General features: G+C 42.0%; 1 protein-coding gene across 1 annotated transcript; it reads left to right on the plus strand.

The window, feature by feature from the left end:
* The first annotated feature begins 1845 nt into the window (after window positions 1-1845).
* LOC109927665 lies at window positions 1846-21442 on the plus strand. Its single transcript, XM_048603813.1, has 6 exons — window positions 1846-2180; window positions 6143-6418; window positions 12156-12494; window positions 12573-12836; window positions 20700-21044; window positions 21333-21442. Exons 1-6 carry the CDS (start codon window positions 1985-1987, stop codon window positions 21341-21343), a joined length of 1431 nt encoding a protein of 476 aa, XP_048459770.1. The 5' UTR covers window positions 1846-1984; the 3' UTR covers window positions 21344-21442.
* Window positions 21443-21537: the final 95 nt, after the last annotated feature.

Consider the following 21537-nt stretch of genomic DNA (forward strand, 5'->3'; position numbering starts at 1 on the left):
AAATCTCTCCACCCCTGGCCTCATCCCATGACCAACCCTCCCTCTCATCCCCGCCTCCATGACCTGACACAACCTGACACAACCTGTCCATCTTCTCTCCCACCTTTCCACTCCTCCCACCTCACTGACCAATCCCCACCACTGCCTACCTGCACTCACCGATCACCATTCCACCTACCTTCCCCAGCCTCACCCCTCCCCTCTCTATTTATTTCTGAGCTCCCTTCCCCCTCCCCCATTTGTGAAGAAGGGTCCTGATCTGAAACATCAACTTTCCTGCTCCTCTGATGCTGCCTGGCCCGCTGTGTTCCTCCAACTCCACACGGTGTTATCTTATAACGCCACCTCCCTGCATTTTAATGTGTCTCCTTCATTCTGTGGAGCACATTCTAAATTAATTACATTACAACTGAATTGGGAGAACTGCATAGTCTTTCTTTAGTCTCAGTCTCCAAAATGGAAGTTTAAAAATATTTTATCTAAGTCTCGACATGTGACGCAATTTCCACAACAGATGTCAAGCCCATAAGTCTTTAGTTTCCTGTTATGTGTCACCATTCGTTCTTGAGTAGAGAGGACACATTTGCTTCATTCCACTTTCAGGGAAACTTTCCTGAATTGAAGCAATTTTGGGAATTTACAACCAATGCACTAACAACCTCATTAGCAACGACCTTTAAAAGCTGAGGGTGACATTCATTTGGATCCAAAGTGTTGTCAACCCAAATCTGCATCAGTTTGTTCAATACCACTTCATTTCTCATTGTAAGATTGTAAAGCTCCGTTTCCCTTTCTCCACTTCCAGATTTACAGATTTTTTTTGCATCTTCTAAAGGGGAAAATTAAGCAAAGTAATCTATCATTTCATCCACCATTTCCTTATTATCAACTATTAACCCGTCGTTTTGACTCTACCAAGGACCAACACTCACTTTATCTAAACTTTCATTTAAATACCTCAAGAATTGCTTCATATCCATTTTTAAATACCAAGCTAGCTTCCTCCCATTTGCTCATGTTTTCATTTTTGTTAACATTGTTGTTATTCTCTGCTTTTGTTTATATTCTGACCTGCCACTCATCTTTTAGTGTCATTCAGTGATTTTTTTCTTTAAATCCAGACTTTTCTTAACTTATTTAATGAAATTACAGATGGTGGGTCCTCAACTTAGAATTTTTCTTTTTAGTAACGTTCTCATTATTGTGAGCATTTTGAAATATCTCATAAATATCAGCCACTGCTTCCCTATTGATCTGCCCCCTGGCCGAGCATGCCAGAAAATATTGGAATCTCTCGGGTTCACCTTCAGTTTGAGCTGATTGTTTGACTTTATTTGATGCTTTGATGAGCCTTGATCAGGGAAGCCTCATTGAAGACTTTCTTCAGATCATTGAAGTTGGCAAAGAAAGTTTTAGGTAAGCTCATATCTATGTTTTGAATCCACCCAGGATCACAGGTGCCTTGGTGATCATCATTGCTCCTCATACAGCTGCTCTTGTCACATCCTGAGATCCACATTCAGTTCCACGTGCCCCAATAAAGACACTCTCAACATTTCTCTCCATCCGTACCACCTCATGCTATCCTGGAGCTTACCTGCCTCCCCCACCCCAGTTCCACATCATGTAATTTCAAATCACTCTCATCATAGATGAAGTGAATCTTTAAGATAATTGTGCTCTTTTCTCTGCAACAGTAACTGGAGTGTAGGCAACACACTTAGTCAAATGAAATAAAATGCATGACTGCAAATAATTTAATGATATTAACAGTGACATAAATTAGGTGAAAGCATTGTGTCTTGATGTTAAAAAGCCACCATTGTTCCTCTTTCTGGCAGGAAACTCAAACGATATTTATTTTGTGGATGGACAAGGTGAGATTTCATTAAAAGGACCAGACAATCCTGGACAGGGTCCTGTTGTCTGGGAATGGAAACCACACTCTGGGCAAGAAAAACAACAACAGCTTACTTTCCAGAAAATGTGGGGGAGCCGGTGGGAGCCAAGATGGAGTGAATACTATCAAAATGACTTGTCCTATTGGATAATGTGGGATTATGGTACCATTAATCTGAGATTTACAAATCCCACATTTAAACTTGCGGGAAAGTTCACTCTGTTTCAGACACAGCTGAGAAAAACCATCCTGAAAGAATACAATGTTTTCGGGATCAAAGGTGAGTCAGACAACATTTAGAAAGATTTAATAAATTGATTCTCTCTCAAGCACCACAAAAGTAATGATGAGATTACATGACCTTTCCTCATGCAGTGCAGAGAGTGCATCTCTGACTGAAACACCAGGGGATACATTCCCTTCCTCATTCCTTTTGAAATTGTCATGATGTGGAGATGCCGGTTTTCGACTGGGCTGGACAAGGTTGAAAATTACACGATACCAAGTTATAGTTCAGCAGGTTTATTTGAAAACACAAGCTTTCGGAGCTCAGGTGCCTTGTGTTTTAAAATAAACCTGTTGGACTAGAACTTGGTGTCCTGTGTTTTTTGACCTTGAAATTGTCAAAATGAGCAAAAATGTGTTGACAATTTTACGAGAAACAGCAATCGGAGCAATCTACCTAACAGTGAGCTTGTACATGGGTCACACTCTCTGTAACGTACTGAATTTTTAACTAAACTAATTGGTGAATTACCATAGTTTTCACTTGTAATCATTTGTAACAGATTCCTGCACTGTGATCTGAACATCCATAAGAGCACATGGCATTTTTTTTTATTTTTGCCCTTTCTGTCATCACTGTTGGGATTATTGCAACATGGGAACTCTTACGTTGCTCCCCTTGCACCATGCACCCCGTCTTGCTCCAGCTGTCATATTTGGTTTCAGTCCTGCCCTGATCGTGAAATCTATCTTTCCCTGTTCCTGTTCCCACCAATGACTAATGTTTTAGTCATTCAGGGGATGGGTCAATATTTCTTGTCCATCACTGGTTTCCCTTGGGAAGGTTGTGGTGAATTGCCTTCTTGATCCTTTGCAGTCAATGTGATATATATGGTGTGGCTCAGTACTAAAAATTTTTTAGCTTGGTCAGTGGGTCATCTTATTGACCCACCGCCCCACCCCCATCCATCATGTGATTGAGTTATGTTTCTTCATTTAAAGTTTCAAGTTTAGTGAAGGTAGACACAATTTAAGTGACACAGGCTGATTGGAAGAGTGTACTGGAAACCGAGCTGGAAGTCACTTTCATGATCGTCACAACCGTCAATGATGACCAATTTAATCATGTGGATGCTTCATGTCTGAATGTGACCGCTATGTTTCTTTTATTCATTCATGGAATCTGGGTGTTGCTGTCATTTATTGCCCAGCCCTAAGTGCTCAGAGGGCAGTGAAAAGTCAACCACATTGCTTTGGCTCTGGAGTCATATGTAGGCCAGACAAGGTAAGGATGGTGGAATTCCTTCCTTAAAGAGCATTAGTGAACAAGATGGGTTTTCCCTGATAATCAACAACAGTTTCACGATCATCACTACAGCCTTAATTGCAGACTTTTGTTGAATTCAAATTTTACCGTCTGCCATTACAGGCTTGAAACCCGGGTCCACAGAAGATAATCTTGGTCACTGGATCAATAGTCAAGCGATATTCCCACAAGGCCATTTCCTCCCTTCTTTTGCTAAACTAAGAGAAATTCACACCAGGTTTCATGAATGAACAAGGAAAGAAAAGCTTATTTATTCAACCCAATTTATAATGGCAAGGAGAGATCGATAACTTCTAAGATGCAAACTTAGCCTGTGCCCAATTTAAATCCAAACAAATTGACTGCACACAACAGATAAGATAAAGATTTTAAAGGAACATCATTAGTGGAAAATATCAGTACAAAGACATAAAGTCTATGTATCAGAGCTTAAACCACAAAGGGGCAATTTGATGACGTTCTCACATTCTGGTTTTGTTTTTTGCTTATGGTATCATGCTGTTGTGAACTTTGGTGATGTTTAATTCTTTGGCCATTCAGTTGGACTTTTGTCTTGGTTTCAGTTAGCAGCTGTTTCTTACTTTTGAAATATTTGAATGATACCTGTGTTTCACTCTCAAACAGAGAGAGAAAGAGTGGTCTCACTTAATTACAGGCTTTTGGAAGGTCTGAGAATCAACTGATGTCTCTTCTCTCAGTTCAGTGACAAACTGCCACATGAAACCATTACAACAGAAGTTGTTGGGCAGCTTCCTTTCACGCCACAAAAGGGCCTGGGGCTGAATTTTATGTTTTTTGGTTGAGTGTTGGTTTCATCAATTAGTGTGAAGTTTTCTCCCTCTGAAGCCGAGTGAAACCTTTCACTGTACCTTACCAAACTGTCCAAAATAACAATCTCGCCCACCCATCATGGCACCCCTCTACCCTGATTCTAACCCCTACCAACCACCTGTTTTTCCTGAAAGGACTCACACTCGCCAGTTATTGGCCAACTGCCTAAATTCATGGCCCCTGTGCCATATTTGAAAAGCCACCATGCACCGGTACAAGGTTTGGCATTCTGAATCTGCTCTGCCTGTTGAAGAACTATCATGCCAAAGTTTCCAGAGAAGAGGAAAGTTGTGCCCTGGTTATCTGATGGGGTTGTGGAGTTCCGGGAAATGGGGATGTCCAGAGGATGTCCTGTGATCTTCCTGGGATACCTCCAGAGGTGGTCATGACACCAGAGCCTGGCAGCATGGTTGAGGTTACTACTCAGAACAGAGCTGTGTCCACAGTTAAGAATGGCGAGCAATGCCACAAGAAGGTCAATGACTCAGCCAGGGTAAATGCTAGCATCTTCTCTCTGCTCCTCACACATTCTGTTTCTGCTCCTGCACCCACTTCCCACCAAAGCTCATACTCTGCATGCGGTCACTATTGCATACAGTGTGAGTCCCCCCACTACCTCCTTATAAATTCGGTGACATCCCCTTCACAATGGTCATCCACTCCCCCTTACCCTGATACCTGACACTCACTGGTCAAGATTGGACATCTGTCTGTCCAGGGGCAGCAGGCTGACTGTGACAGTACTTTATTACGGTCATCCACTCCAAGATCCTGTGTGATCACTGAGCCTTGCAGGGAATAATAGTCTATCCAAGCCCAGTTTAACAACGGTGCATTGACCCTGCAAAATTCAGATGGGGACATCAAGTCTACAACAACTCTGTCACAATTTTTGCAAACTCCTTGCATGTGTAATGAGCTGACATCAACATACCTGTGTTAGAGAAACTAACTTATCCCAAGCTGAAATGATGCTAACTCTGTGAATTGCTCCAAACTTGACCTTCAGATTGGAATATTATGTTCAGTATTCCTCACTTTAATTTTTGTCACATTGCTCGACATTGTAGCAATAATGATGTGAATTGTACATTTTCTCCCAGATCAATGATCAAACACTGCCCCATCCAGGTCAGACTTCACACACAAGGACCAGTGATCAGAGCCCTGTCCCAGACATACATACGGCTCACAGGGATGAGGGAACAGAAAGTTATGAGATGACAGATCGTACTATTTACAAAGTTTCTGTCGAAAATCTGATTGTCACTGGTCATTTGGAAAGTGGGACTGGATGTGAGGGAGAGCAGTTTTAGACAAGCCTCTCCGGGAGGGCCATTCATCATGGAGGTCAATGCTTGGAGCTTTGCTCAGGAGCATTTTGGGAGGCCACTGACTGAAGTTGTTTCTGGGACCGAGATTACCCTGATGTGGATTTTTGCACGGGTGCCCAGTGCCTGTGTGGGATTGTGCATTCAGCACAAAATAGAATAGGAACCTTCTCTATGTCTGATGATGTGGTGCTACCTTTCAACCACAGCCTCAACTTTTAATGTCAATGGTGGACTCAACATCCACAAATACCATCCAAATGATGTAACCTTGCACTGACCTGGTACACTCCAACAAGTTCATGGGTAAAGTTCATTGTCTCTGCTCTCTCTCACACTATTGGAACACGACTTATGATGTTTGTGTTATTCTCCTGATAACATGCTCTGTGTGTAATTTGTTCTTACTCGTTCATGGAGAAACAATCAACTGCTCTTAAAGGGCACATTGGCAAGTCAGTTAGAGCCTCATCATTGGATTGTACCTGGCACTGATTGTACTAATCATTCCTGATGTGTTTTCCACAGTTGAATTAAATGCCCACTCCCCAGACCCCACGGTTGGCAGTGATGTTACCCTCAGCTGTACCATCTCCAAACTCTCGGATACAGTCTGTCTCCAATGGAAATGGAGAGATTCATCTCAGCAGAGCAGCAGGAAAACCGATCAGATCCGAGTCAATAACACAGTCTATCTGATGGTCAAACATGTTACTGCGGCGGATGAGAAGTTGTACGTGTGTGAAATACAGGAAAATGGATCCATTATTCACAACAAAACAGTCAGTTTTTCTGTGTCCCAGTGTAAGTACAGTTTCCTCATCGTGAATATTAAAGAATTACTGATATAAAATTGCTACATAAAACGTGAACTGAGTATGTTAATTATCATTAATGTTGTCAGTCAGAATGAGGGCTCCTGCTGCACATTTCAACATTGAACTAAATCCGACCTCTCTCCTCTCATTGACACTTTTCACTGAGTTCTGCTGCTGTTTGAAACGATTCCAGTTGCTGCACACTCTATGCTTCAAATAAATGTTGAGTTAAGAGCAGGACGAAGGGAAGAGGGGTGAGCAGGGAATCAATGGCCATGAGTGGAGAGGGAAAAAGAAACATTGTATACAAGAGAAGGAGTAGGCCTTTCTGTCCCTTGAGCCTCCTCTGCCATTCAGTGTCATCATTTCTGATCATTGAACTCAGTACAATGTTGCAGCTTTATCTCCACATCCTTCGGTCCCCTTCGACCTAAAGACTAAATTTAACTCCGTTTTGAAATTATTCCATGTTTTGGCCTCAGTCTCTCTCTGTCGTAGCAAATTCAATAGGCTCAGCACTCTCTGGCTGAAGAAACATGTCTTCATCTCAGTCCTAAATGGCTTACCCCATATTCTTAGACTGTGACTCCTGGTTTGGGATTTCCAACCATCAGAAACATCCTTCCTGTGTTTACTGTCTTGTCCTTTTCAAATTTTATCGGTTTCTATGCGATTTCCCCCCTCAGTTTTCTAAACTCCAGTGAATGTACGTTTAACTGCTCCAGTCTCTCTTCATATGTCAGTCCTTCCATGGTAGGAATCTGTCTGGTGAACCTTCTTTGAAGTCATTGCGATGGTGCTGGGATTACGTGTCAGTGTTTGGATTCAGTTGTTCGGGTTAGTGTTATAACATCTTTAGTCAGATTAGGAGACCAGTACCGCACAAAGTATTCCAGGTGCAGTCTTACCAATGCCCTGTACTGTTGCAGCAAGTCAACCCTGCTCCCGTCCTTCCTTCCTTAGATATATTACTATCCATAATTTCCTTTGTCAGCCATAGTTGGGCCACCTTTCGCATTATATTTTTGTGCCATACGGGAATGAACAATTGTTGCAGTTCCTCCATGCGCTCTTTAAATGTTTGCCATTGCCTATCCAATGTCATCCCTTTGCCAATACATTAAAGCTAACTTTTGCCTCATACCATTGTGGTTTCATTTATTTCGATGCAAGTCTCTAATTTCTAAATGAATTATGTCACTCTCCATTTTAACGAAGAATTCTGTCATTTTATGGTCACTGTTCCCCAAGGAGCCTCACACAGCTCGATTACTTATTATTCCTTTTTATTAAAGAATACCCAATCTAGGATGACCTGTTCTCTTGTTGATTCCTCAAAGTATTCATCCAGTTTGAGGTGTTTTGGAGCGCCACCTATAGATTCTACTGCACCGAGACAAATATCCTTCCTCACTGTAGTGTTAATTTACTCTTTAACCAGCAATGCTACGCCACCTCCATTTCCTCTTTGTCTGTCCCTTCTGAAAACTGAATTGCCCTAAATATGCAGATCCCATCTCTGGTCTCTATAATACTAGCTTTATCAAACCTGTTCTATATCTATTTGCACAAGTGCGTAGACTTGATTGTGAATATTCTGTGCATTAAGACACAAACTCTTAAAGGTTTTTTCTTTCTAACACTCTTAGTCCTGTCCACATTAATTTTCACTACAGCCCTGTTTGATTCTTGCCATTGAATTCTCTGCCTATCACTTTTCTTATTTTCCGTTTTTCTTTTAGTTTCTGCATTTGACTGCCTGTATATGGTGCCACCCCCTACCATTTAATATTCAACTCTTCCCAGTCATACTGTCAAATAATCCCCTGGAACATCAGTTCTGGTTCTGCCCAGCTGCAAACTATCCAGTTTGGAACCAATCCCAATGTTCCAGGAATCCGAAACCTTCCCCCTTGCACCATTATTCCAGTTACCTATTCATCCGCTATATCCTACTATTTCTACTCTGACTAGCATCAAGCCGATGAAGAGTCACTGAACTTGAAATGTCAACTCAATTTTCTTCCCTCTGATGTTGCCAGACCTGCTGAGTGTTGCCAGTGATTTTTCTTCTTGTTTCAGATCTCCAGCATCAGCAGTTCTTTGTTTTATTGTTGAGATGCAATTAATTTGCCTGTTGATATTGCTTGTGAGAGGCCTTTCCGCCCAACACGATCCAAAGTGGTACATTGTTTTTGCAGGGGAATGCTCACAGAGCACTCCTGCGCTGCCTGCCTAGTTTGCTTTCTCTGCTGGTTGCCATCCATTCCCTCCCTGCCTGTGGTGTCTTAGCCTTTGATGTGACCACCTCTCTGTATGTGTTATCTATGACACTGTCAGCCTATCTGATGCTCGACATAGTCCCAACCATCATTCCAGCTTCAAAACTCAGCTGTTGTTGGATAACTTTCTGCACACATTCTGGTCCAGGCACTGGAATAGTGCTTGACTTGCCACATGGAGCCATTACGGCCGTGGTCTCTCCTTCCAAGACTTGCCCCTTTAAAGTAAAATGTCCATGTTGTATGACTCTATGACGTTGCCTGTGACTATGAGTCTTTGGATTGTCTTGAAAATTAGATAATATTAATTAGTCAAGATTCCTTTTTTTCTGGACCTATGCACTATAACAGTTATAAATTCCAAAATCAATTTAGACATGTACAAATTTATAAATGATAAAACTGAAATACTCAACTCAACCTTACTCACCCAAACAGCTGCTTCCTCTTGCCCCATGTCACTTTTTGGCACACTTCCCAGTCTGCCTCACTGCGCTGCTAAATGTGGGATACTCTTACTCACTTTATCTCACTTGTAATTATGGATATTGCAGTATTTCTCTTCAAAGCCAATTGTCAATTGCAAACGCTCAGGCAAAATTAAGCCTTCAACCCAGAACTCTGAGAACTCAGACTTGCAACAAGCAACTATATCCAAGTCTCATATTGTATTTCTGTCTTTCTTCGAAACATGTTTGCTGTTTTTATATTATATCCTAGAGACAATTGCTGAAATTCAGATATTCTGCTTTCTGATCTATCTCACTTGTTTTCAGAATTTCAGTGTCTATAAGGTGAAAGGGAATAGGAAACATCGACATTGTTTGTTTTGTTTTCTTCTCACCTACCTCCTGCCCCTACCTGTCTACAGCTGCTCAAATGGTTCCCTAGTCAGTCTTCTCTATCTATCCTGCACTTTACCTATATTTGTGTGAAGGTGAAGAGTTATTGAGAACTGCAGATGCTGGAGTCAGGGATAACACAGTGTGGAGCTGGAGGAACACAGGAGACCAGGCAGCTAGAATATTAATTCCACTCACTCATTGGAAAGAGGTGACTGGTCTCCATGCCTCAGGTGTGGGGTTGGGTTCACAAGACAGAGCCTTCCTGGTAACCTCAGAAAATGCAGGAACTGAAACAGCTCTCTTTGCGTCCCTGTGCATTGTAAATCAGCTGCCAAGCCAGCCAAGCTAACCACCCCCACCCCACTATAAATGCTTACTGTCTGCTCCAAAATACTGCTTTGAGCATTTATCTTGTTCTTTACTCAAAGAACACTTCACTTGTAGAACACATGATGAGATTCAGATAGTTCTTTGGTCTGATTGAGTAATTCCTGCTTCCACCCACCTGATTTCCTCAATTCGGTTCCTTGCTCAGTTTTGGCCTCTATGATCCTTCATTCTTCTCCCCTGACTTGCAGAACCTGTCATTGTCACAGTCGATGTCCACAAACTGTACAGAGTGCCTCTCAGTCAAAGTGCTACAATCCCCTGCTGAACCTTAAGCCTTCCCCTGATCAAGGCAAAATGTACCCTGACCCTAAAAGCCCACATGGTTCCAACCCACAACTTGCAACTCCTAGGCTACAATATCCAGCTCCCACCATCCCAGTGACCATTTCCTCCATGCCATCAGGCTGATTCCGAGGTTGGCAGTTCTGACATATGAGGAGAGATTGACTAGGTTGGGATTGTTTTTTGCTGGAGTTCAGACGAATGAGGGGAGTTCACAAAGAGATTTATAAAATTCTAACAGGACCGGACAGGGTAGATGCAGGGAGGATGTTCCTGACGGTGGATGTGTCCGGAACCAGGGGTCACTGTGTGAGGATTCGGGGGAGATGATTTAGGACGGAGATGAGGAGACATTTCTTCAATCAAAGACTTGTGAGCCTGTGGAATTCGTTACCACAGGAAGTAGTTGATGCCAAAACTTTGTATGTATTCAAGAGGTGACAAGATCTAGCACTTGGGGCAAATGGGATCAAAGGTTATGGGGAAAAAGCAGGGTTATGCTCTTGAGTTGGACATTCAGCCATGATCGTGAAGAATGGCGGAGCATGCTCAAAGGGCCAAATGGCCTCCTCCTGATCCTATCTTCTCTGTTTCTGTGTAATCCTAGATATGATATGGCTTCAGTATGGACAGTGTCCTGGACATAACCTGCCCAACCCTGGACTGACCGCAGACCATACACTTCTGGTGTGCAGCCCGTTGACAAAGCTCATAATACATCGCGGCAGTGGTGTGTTCCATCCCTGAAAGTCCTCAAATTGCCCAGGAGAGTAAACCCTCAATCAGAGAGAAGTCCCCCACCGATAAATAGAATGGAGGGAAATAGTCATGATCTGCTCTTCCAATCACACACAAGTTCTCTAATTTGATTGCTGATAGACTCACGACTGAACTTATCTGGAACAAATGTGAGTGAGAAACCACCTGTGATTGGAGGAGCATTGAGCAGTGAGGAAAGTCAGTGCAAGCATTGGATGAGGGCAACTGTCAGAGGAGGACAAAAGTCGAGCACGTGAACCAGAGGATAGAATTGGGCATTAAGGCCAAGGAGAGCAGGTTTGCGGTATCAGAAAGGGGAGGGTAGGTCTGTGGGAGTCAGGAAACTGGGGTAGGTGGGGGGAGAGTGCAGTTTTGGGAGTATCAAGCCATCCAAAGGAGGGTACGGATGTAGGTGGGGCTCGGGACTGTAATGTGCGGTTGTGGTTTGAATAAAATGCACATAAACTTCTTGATACTTGCAGGTGAGATGATCGACACTCTGCCCAAGGAGGCAGAACTTCATCACTGAAATTTCACCCAATGACGAGAATCTGACATTTTTCCTGGCTGCTCAATTTATTCCACCCTGTCCAATATTCTTCTCACCATTTCTCAGACTTGAATATCCCTTTTCTCTTTTCAGCAGTCCCAAAATTGCAGTGAAACTGCAGCTACCATGAACAGCATGTATACATGGTGTTGTCAAGTGTCAAAGTATTAGGAATTTGATACTTTAGAATGAAAAAAACAAAGAACAGTACACCACAGGAGCAGATCTTTTGACCCACTAAGACTGCACCAACACAGGATGTCTTTCAAAGCTAAAAACATTTTGTCTCTCCACAGTCTGAATCCTTCTATTCCCTGCCGTTGTATGTATCTGTCAAGATGTCTCTTAAAATCTTGTCATTCAAAGGAAAACATTGTATTTAAATGAGGAAAGATTTAATGTTTTTCAATAATGTCTGTCTTTTCTACATTGATCACATCCTTGTTTGCAATGTTTAAATATGTAATTGTTTTGATAACAATGCGATGAAGCAACATTTTGATTATCAAGAAACAAATATTTTAATACAATAATCATCAGTTGTTATTTTGCCTTTTTCTTGTCCTTGCACATGCAAAATGTTCTAACATGTGCTTTCTCTGTCTCTTTTTGAAGATTTACATGGAAAGAGTTACACTCTTTATCGCTCAGGCACAGATAACAGTGAACTCAACCTGGTTTGTCAGCATTATACTAACCATTTTGAAAATGCTGCATGGAGATGGACATCAGATTCTCAGAATCAGGAGAAAAGCATAGCATATGCTTCAAGCTCTAAGCCCATCAATGTAAATCGGAGTCACTTTGGGAATCGACTGGTCCTCACAACGTCCACGTTCAATGGCATGAACTTCAATGTGAGGATTGTCCCTGTCCTATTTGAAGATGCGGGAGTTTATAAATGTTTGCTGCAATCATATTCAATGGCGAACATTAGATTAATCACAGTTAAAGGTAGGGGACAAAATATTGATGCTGTTTTCAATGATCAAACGATTGTTAGAAATCTAAATGAATTTCTTGTTTGCACAGTCACAGTGGAACCCTCTGATGCAGAGACTGAGGGAGACACCGTTACTCTGACCTGCTGTGTCTCTGATGTCACTGAATCAATCAGACTTACTTGGATCAATAATGATGGCAAAATTGTTGAAGAAAAGGCATTAAATGAATGGAATAAGGAAGAGAAATCATTGCAATTGATTATTCAGAAAGCTGACAGAGGGAAGTGGACATGTGTTTTGTTTCATCAAAACATTCCTCAGGTTTCAGTCCCGGACTATTTGGAGCTCAGTGGTAAGTGTTTCAGAGCTTGCTGTTAATACGTAGAATCCAAAAGAAGCATTGTTCGAACTTATTTTTCTTAAGAGCAGCAGGAACCCATCATTTATATCTTGTGTATGAGCCTCGACAATGGTGCAACTTGTCAGAAACTTTCCCTGAGATAACAGTTTGGAAGACAAATTGTATAATCAGTCATTGATCACTTTAATGTGAATTTGGAAAGTGAATGAATATTTGTCAGAGAGTGGGAAATGTGTGTACGTTACTTTCCATCAAGTTTGCAAAGAAAGCTGATAATCTGCATGAGAATGTAAAATTGTAAATGAAGGTTAAGTTTGAAGCAGCTTACTTTTACAAACCTTGAGAGATTAACAAATGTCCTTCTCTTCAACTCACGGTATCACGAAACCACACGTCCGAATGGGGAGAGGATGTTGTATAATAGACGAGGCTACCTTGGTTTTGGACCAAATACGCTAGGACTACATTTAATATATATCATGCATCATTTTGGAGGTTATGAAAGGGAAGTTTGATGCTTGAAGAAGCGAAGTTCATTGACTCAGCCTGACCCTGGAATGATCAACACAGTTTGTCATTTGACAATGGGTTCAAAGTTTCTCAAATGTTCCCCTGACCATATGGAGGGTGAGAAAGTCCAACTTGAGTTTTCCTCTGTCCTGTTCACACAAAAAGAACGAGACCTCTTGGAATTGATACCAATATTTCTGTAGAACCACATTTAGCAGGTGAAGATAAAAAAAAGTTATTTGCTTCCAAGCATTATTTTTTGTCCATTCTTAAAACGTTTCTCAACGTTTACCTCTTTTAGATGGCTCTCTGCTATTGTCTTGGCTTATTTCATTACTCAAATCTTATGTACTGTGTTTTCCCAAACACCTGCTCCAACCCTTCACTTCTCCTCAACGCCACCACTTCCCAAGCACTACTCTGACTTTATGATCTGTTGGGTTAGTGTTAGGGTCAGTGTTCCGTCTTTGTCTTCCTAGGCATCTGTAGATTCCATTGAGATATTCACATTGCCTCATTATGAAGAAACACACCAAATGTCCCATGCTGCTCTCCCTTTGACCTTCCTGTCCAATACATCACTTGGGGTTTATCACACTAATCTGCGTCCTGACCCACTCACTCATCCACTGTTGATGCAATGGAATCTCCCAGTAACTCAGCTCTCCCCACCATGAAACACATCCCACTCAAAAGTGACCACGTACTTGTGATGGTAAACCCTGTCATCGCTGAGCTTCCTGAAGATGTTTGGATCCATGACAGTGTCTTCACAGAAACCTTGCTGAGGTTTGACAATATCTGTCCTTTCCTTTTGGCTACAGGGTCCTTTCCAAATTCATCCTGGTCTTTATGTTAGCAAGTCATTTCAAGAGCACTTGAAATATCATAACATTAAAAGTTCTGGGCCAAGTGCTGGAAAGTGGGACTCGTGCAGATTTAGAGTCATGTTTTGTTGGCGCAGACCTGTTGGGCCAAAGGGCCTCTTCTGCACTGTGTGATTCTGTGATTCCCACTATTTATGGCCCCAAATGAGGCCATTAAGTGATGTTGTAGACATGCTCACCGAGCCAGTGGGTTTGGCTGTAAACGTTTCGTCACCCTGCTGGGTAACATCATCAGTGTTTCTCTGGTGAAGCGTCGGTGTTCTGTCCTGCTTGTTATTTATATGCCTCGGTTTGCTGGGGTGGTTGTTATTACTTCCGGTTCTGTTTCTCAGTAGTTTGTACACAGGGTCTAATTCAAATCCCTGGTGTGTGTTTGTTTCGCTTGTGCAATAATGGATGTCCAGTTATCAGAGTAGCCCACAGACTTGAGAGGCCATTTAGTCCATTGAGCTATAGCTGTTATAACTATATTATGGCTTGATCTTTCTCCTTTCTCCTCTCTCCTCTGGTACAGTTTTCTCTGTTGCATGTCCCACTTCATTCCATCTCCCTCTCCTGTCACCTATCATCCTCATTCTTCACTGTCCACCAATAGATTTGTTCTCGCTGAAATGTATTTACTGCTTTCCTCCCTCAGCTTTGTATCAAGTGACTTCTTATCATTGGGGATTTCAGGTTCTGTCTGAACTCAGAATGTTCTTAGATAACTTTCTGACGATTCCCCCATTTTACACATTATATGCTCCTCTTTTGAGGTTTTTTTCCAGTGTTGGAGCTGATTTCTTTGAATTCTAGGAGCAGTATTTACTGTTTATATGCTGTTGCATTGTTTTGGAACTTGGGGGAAAAAGGATAAAAAAAACAGCACTTTAAACAGGAGACAAAGGTTGTGACAAAAAGGGAAGTCAATCAAATGGAGAAATAAATCTGCACTGCTGTATGACCCAGTAGTGAATCTGTACAGCTGACTGTTCTGCTGTTTGATTTCAAATATCTCTGGACATTGGAGTTTGATCTCGGAAACACTAACAAACAGCGAAATTCACAGGCAACCTTGGAGAAACATATGTGTGGGTGCCCCCAGCAGGAGTGCAGCTAAGTGGCTTCTTAAAATGTGAACTTGCGTGTTTTTTTTGAACATCTATAACAGTGTGTAGAGTGGGTTCTTTTTTGATTATGTTTTATTGAGATCTGTCTCTTGATTAAACTTTAAAAATATAAAACACAAGAAGTAAGTTAGCCTGGAACAGTTTTTTTTTATAGAGAAGTAAGCATGTGCTATTTTCTTGGCCTGTAGATTGTTAAGGTACAAAGTTGGCTTTTAGTAGAGTGATGTGCTCTTCCTGTCGGATATGGGAGATTAGGGAGAGTTTCCATGTTCCTGATGATGATGTCTGCAGGAATTGCATTTTTTTGTGAATCCAATCATGTTGCAAGGATCAGTTGGTGCAGCAGTTAGAGGCAATGAGGAAGCTGGAAGGCGTCATGGATGGCAGTAGCAGGGAGGGAGATAAACTAAAGATACAGTCAGGTCGATGTGTTACCTTCAGGAAAAGTAAGAGAAGGAGGCGGGTTGTACAGTAGTCTCCTGTGGCTATCCCCATCTCAAATAATTTTGTTGTTTTGGAAAATGAAGGGTGTGATGGAATCTCAGGGGAATTGTAGCACTGATAGCCAGATTTCTGGACCTGAGACTGGCTCTAGCGTAACGAGGCATACACCAGGTTCCAAGCAGTCGATTGTGATAGGGGACTGTCTAGTCAGAGGAACAAACAGACATTTCTGCTGCTGGCTGTATAGCATCAGAATGGTGTGTTGCCGTCCTGGTGCCAGGATCAAGGATATCTCTGAGAGGATGCAGAATATTCTCAAAGGGGAGAAGGAACAGCAGTAGATTGTTGTACACATTTGAACTAACGACATAGGAAGAGAAAAGGATGAGATTCTGAGGAGAGAATATAGGAATTTAGGCAGAAATTTAGAAAGGAGGTCCTCAAGGGTAATAATATCTTGATTAGTCTCGGTGCCACGAGCTAGTGAGGGTAGGAATAGGAGAATAGAGCAGATGAATGATTGGCTGAGGAGCTGGTGTGAGGAGAAGAATTCACATTTTTGGATCAGTGGAATCTCTTTTGGGGTAGAAATGACCTGTATAAGAAGGATGGATTGCATCTGAATTGGAAGGGGACTAATATACTTGCAGGGTGATTTGCTCGAGCTGCTCAGAAGGATTTAAACTAGCAAGGGAGCTGGGTGGGACCCACGGAGATAGTGAGGAAAGAGATCAATCTGGGACTGAGGTACAGTTGGGAAAAGGAGCAAGTTAATCAGTCAGGGCAGGCTGGAACAAAGTAGAGAACAATGTAGGACTGATAAATTAAACTGCATTTATTTCAATGAAAGAGGCCAAACAGGTAAGGCAGATGGACTCGGGGCACGGTTGGAAACATGAGTCTGGGATATGCTGGCAATTACAGAGATATCGCTCAGGGATGGACAGGACTGGCAGCTTAATATTCCAGCGTTTGGATGCCAAAGGATCGAAAGGGTGGGATGAGAGGAGCGGAGTGGCCTTTCTGATTCGGGATAACATTATGGCTGTAAGTAGGGAGGATATTCCTGGCAAAGCGTCCAAGGAAGTTATTTGGGTGGAACTGAGAAATAGAAAGGGATGATCACCTTATTGGGATTGTACTATAGACCCCCCAATAGTCAGCAGGAAATTGAGAAACAAATTTGTAAGGAGTTCTCAGTTATCTGTGAGAAAAATAAGCCTGTAAAGGTAGGGGATTTTAACTTTCCAAACATAGACAGGGACTGCCACAGTGATAATGGCTTAGATTGAGAAGAATTTGTTAAGTGTGTACAAGAAAACTTTCTGATTGAGTGGACGTACCCAAGAGGGAAGGTACAAATCTTGACCTATTCTTGGGAAATACGGCAGGGCAGGTGACTGTGGTGACAGTGGGGAAGTACTTTGGGGCCAGTGGCCATAATTCTATCAGTCTTAAAATAGTGATGGAAAAGGATAAATTGAATCTAAAGTTAAAGTTCTAAATTGGAGGAAGGCCAATTTTGACAGTATTAGGCAAGAACTCTAAAAAGTTGATTGGGGCAGACGTTTGCAGGTAAATGGACAGCTGGAGAATGGGCAGTCTTCAAAAATGAGATAATGGGAGGCCAGGTACAGTATGTTCCTGTTAGGGTGAAGGGCAAGGCTGGTAGATGGAGAGCATGCTGGATGACTAGAGAATTTGAAGTTTTGGTCAAGAAAAGGAAGGAAGCATTTGTCAGATATAGACAGCACAGATCGAGTGAAACCCTAGAAGAGTATAAAGTTGGTATTAAGTGGGCAGTACTTAAAGGGGAAGATTAGGTGGGAAGAAAGGGGACGTGAGAAGCTTTGGGAACAGGGTTATGTCGAATCCAAAGGGATTTGACAAATATGTTAAGAACAAAAGGGCAACTAGAATAGGGACCCTTAAAGATCAGCAAGGCTGCCTATGTGTGGAAACATATGAGATGGGGGAGAAACTAAATGAGTATTTTGCATCTGTGTTTACTGAGGAGAAGGATATGGAAGATATAGCAAATGGGGAAATAAATAGTGACATCTTGAAAAATGTCCTATATTACAGAGGAGCTTATCCACAAAGGTGGATAAATCCCCGGGACCTGATCAGTTGTACCCTAGAACTCTTTGTGAAGCTGGGGATGTGATTGCTGACCCCTTGCTGAGATAATTGTAACGTCGATCGCCACAGGTGAGGTGCTGGACAACTAGGGGTTAGCTGAAGTGGTGACACGATTTAAGAAAGATCGTAACAAAAAGTCAGGGAACTGTCAACCGGTGAGCCTGACATTGATTGTGGACAATTTGTTGGAAACGATCCTGAGGGACCAGATTGCCATATATTTGGAAGAGCAGGGACTGATTGGGGATAGTCATCATGGATTTGTGCATGGGAAATCGTGTCTCACTAACAATTGAGTTTTTTGAAGAAGTAACGGTGAATATTGACGGATAGCAGTGGGCGTGATCTGTAATGATTTCAGTAAGGGGTTCGATAAGGTTCCTCATGGTGGACTGCTTAGCAAGGTTCAATCGCATATAATACAGGGAGAGCTAGCCACTTGGAGACAGAACTGGCTTGAAGGTAGAAGACAGAGGGTGGTGGTGGAGGGTTGTTTTTCAGACTGGAGGCTTGTTACCAGCAGTGTGCCTCAAAGGTTAGTGCTGGGTCCACTGCTTTTTGTCATTTACATGAATGATTGGATGTGAACATAGGAGGTATGGCTAGTAAGTATGCAGATAACACCAAAATTGGAGATGTGGTGGACAGTGAAGAAGGTTACCTCGGATTACAACAGAATCTTGATCAGATGGGCCAATGGGCCAAGAAATGGCAGATGGAAATGAATTTAAGTAAATGCAAGGTGCAGCATTTTGGAAAGGCAAATCAGGGCAGGACATACACTCTTAATGGTAAGGTCTTGAGGAGTGCTGCTGAACAAAGAGACCTTGGAGGGCAGGTTCATAGTTCCTTGAAAGTGGAGTTGCAGGTAGATAGTATTGTGAAGACGACATTTGGAACACTTGTCTTTATTGGTCAGTGCATGGAGTATAAGAGTTGGGAGGTCATGTCGCGGCTGTACAGGTCATTGCTTAGACCACTTTTGGAATGCTGCATTCAGTTCTGTTCTCCCTGCTATTGGAAGGACATTGTGAAACTTCAAAGGGTACAGAGCAACTTTATAAGGATGTTGTCAAAGTTGAGGGTTTGAGCTGTGTGAAGAGGCTGAATAGTCTGGCACTATTTTCTCTGGAGACTTGGAGGTTGAGAGGTAACCTTATAGACATTTGTAAAATCATGAGGGGCATGGATACGGTAAATAGCCAAGATCTTTTCCCCAGGGTGAGGGAGACCAAAACTAGAGGGCATAGGTTTAAGATGAGAAGGGAAAGATTTAAAAGGAATCTAAGGGGTAACTTTTTCATGCAAAGCATGGTACATCTATGGAATGGGCTGCCAGAGGAAGCGATGGAGGCTGGCACAATGACAACATTTAAAAGGCATCTGAATGGATATATGAATAGGAAAGGTTTAGAGGAATATGTGCTAAATGCTGGCAAACGGGATGAGATTAAGTTAGAATACCTGGTCAGAATGGTTGAGTCGGACCGAAGATTCTGTTCCCATGCTGTACACCTCTATGGCTCCATATTTACCACCATCCTTGTTCTCTACTGCCCACCATCAAATTGTTCTCAGTGAGATGTATTTATTATTTTCCTCCCTCAGCTTTGCACCAACTGATTTTTTAACCTTGGGGATTTCAACTTGTGTCTGAAGTCAGCATGTTCTGGGATCACTTTCCGACTATTCACCACTTTTTCATATTATTTCTGCCCCGTGTAATCTCTCCAGTTCATATTTACCACCAGCCTTTTGATGTCATTTCATGTAGCATCACTATTCCCGTTAAATCAATCAGCCAAGGCCATCTTTGATTACCTTCCGCTATCAATCTCAATTTTCATCGCCTTCTTTTTCTGATATTTTAAATGCATGTGACTGAGCACCACTTAAGTGTGCAGACTCTGAGCTGGGAGTTTGATGAGTGAGGCAGTTCTGGGAAGAGAAGAACTAAAATTTAATTAAGGAAAAGCAATTTACTGAACATGCAAATACAGCAGGGCAGGTGACAAGTCTGCATCTTGTGGGAGCTTCTGGATCCCACTCAATCCATTTGAAACCATATCTGTAGTGCTTATAGCTTGTGGAGCCTCGGCCTGGTGTCAATGAGTTGGAATGGGCCAGTATTTATTACTGATCTCTTGTTGCTTTGAGAAGGTGGTGAGGAACTGCCTTCATGACTCTGTGCAATTCATTTGGTTTAGGCAGGCCTACAATGCCTTTTTGGGAGGTAAATAACTGCAAGTGGTGCTCCCAGTACCCCCAAATCCTGTTCAATGATGTTGAAATTGGCCTTTCCCCAATTTAGATACTTAACATCTGCGCTTTCAATATCCCTTTCCATAATGAGTTTAAAACTTACAGAGTTGCGGTCATTATCCCAAAATGCTCATCTACTGAAACTTCAAGTACTTGACTGGCTTTATTCCCTAGGATTAGGTCCAGCACTGCCCCATATCTCATCAGACTATCTATGAAGTGGTGCAAAATGCCATTCAGTTGGAGGGCATTCAGTGATGAACAAGTTCTGTCCTATCCAGTGGCACCCAGATCGCACAAAAAAAATTAAATCATCTTGAATACTAACACCTTTGCTTTTTGAGCAACAAAGTCGATTACTCTGGTGTGCACAGGCTGTGTCACATCTGATTCATAAACAAGAACTTTCTGAAAACACATTGTCTAGACGATTAATTATTGCAAAAATAGAAATTGTAACTTATTGTCTAATTTTACATTTTTTTAATCTTTATTTGCAGGAAGCCTGAATGAAATGTATTTTCTCCATCAGGAAGGGTACTTTTTATTGAAAGGACCTGACAATCCTGGAACTGACCCCATTATCTGGGAATGGAGGTCACATTCAGGGCAACAAACTACAAAACAATTGGGAACTTTTCACAGAGAAGGTCAGCAGTGGGCTGTAAAATGGAGTGATGATTATCATAATATGCCAGACATTTCTCAGAGAATACACGAGCACTTCGGTACCCTCAATCTGTTAATCAGAAATCCCACATTTGAACTTGCGGGACTGTTTACCTGGACCCAGACACAGCCCAGTAAGAAAATCCTGAAGCAGACCGAGCTATTTGGAATCAAAGGTGAGTAACAAGGACTGGAAAGAGTTGAATGGAATGATTTTCTGTCATTCCATGGAAATTCATAGAGCATTGAAATCCATTTCTACTGTGTGTTTCCACAAATAAGAATTGTAAACTCTCCTCTCCATTGTTGTCATTGCAATCTTGCAGGAGACTGGGATAGTTATCTTATAAAAGAGAGGTAGTTGGAGTCTAAGGTTTTCTTCAGGGAACTACTTATTCATGTGCTATAAACTATACACACTGATACCGAGCACTGTTGCATTTCTTTTCGGGATCTTTCCACAGTCAACATATGATCGCTTACATCACCAGAAAAAGAGCTCACTATTTTCAAGTCAGTAGACCTTACATCCACCTTAACAAAAGAACAGTTTGCCAGAGTCCACATTCCATTTAAGGTAACCATTTATTCAACTTCTATTGTCTATGTATACTTTGACTTCGTATGAGATCTGCACTATTTTATTTCTCTCCAGAGCCTGGTCATCAA

This window comes from Rhincodon typus, chromosome 12 (genome assembly GCF_021869965.1).
Source record: "Rhincodon typus isolate 14 chromosome 12, sRhiTyp1.1, whole genome shotgun sequence".
Lineage (NCBI taxonomy): Eukaryota > Metazoa > Chordata > Chondrichthyes > Orectolobiformes > Rhincodontidae > Rhincodon > Rhincodon typus.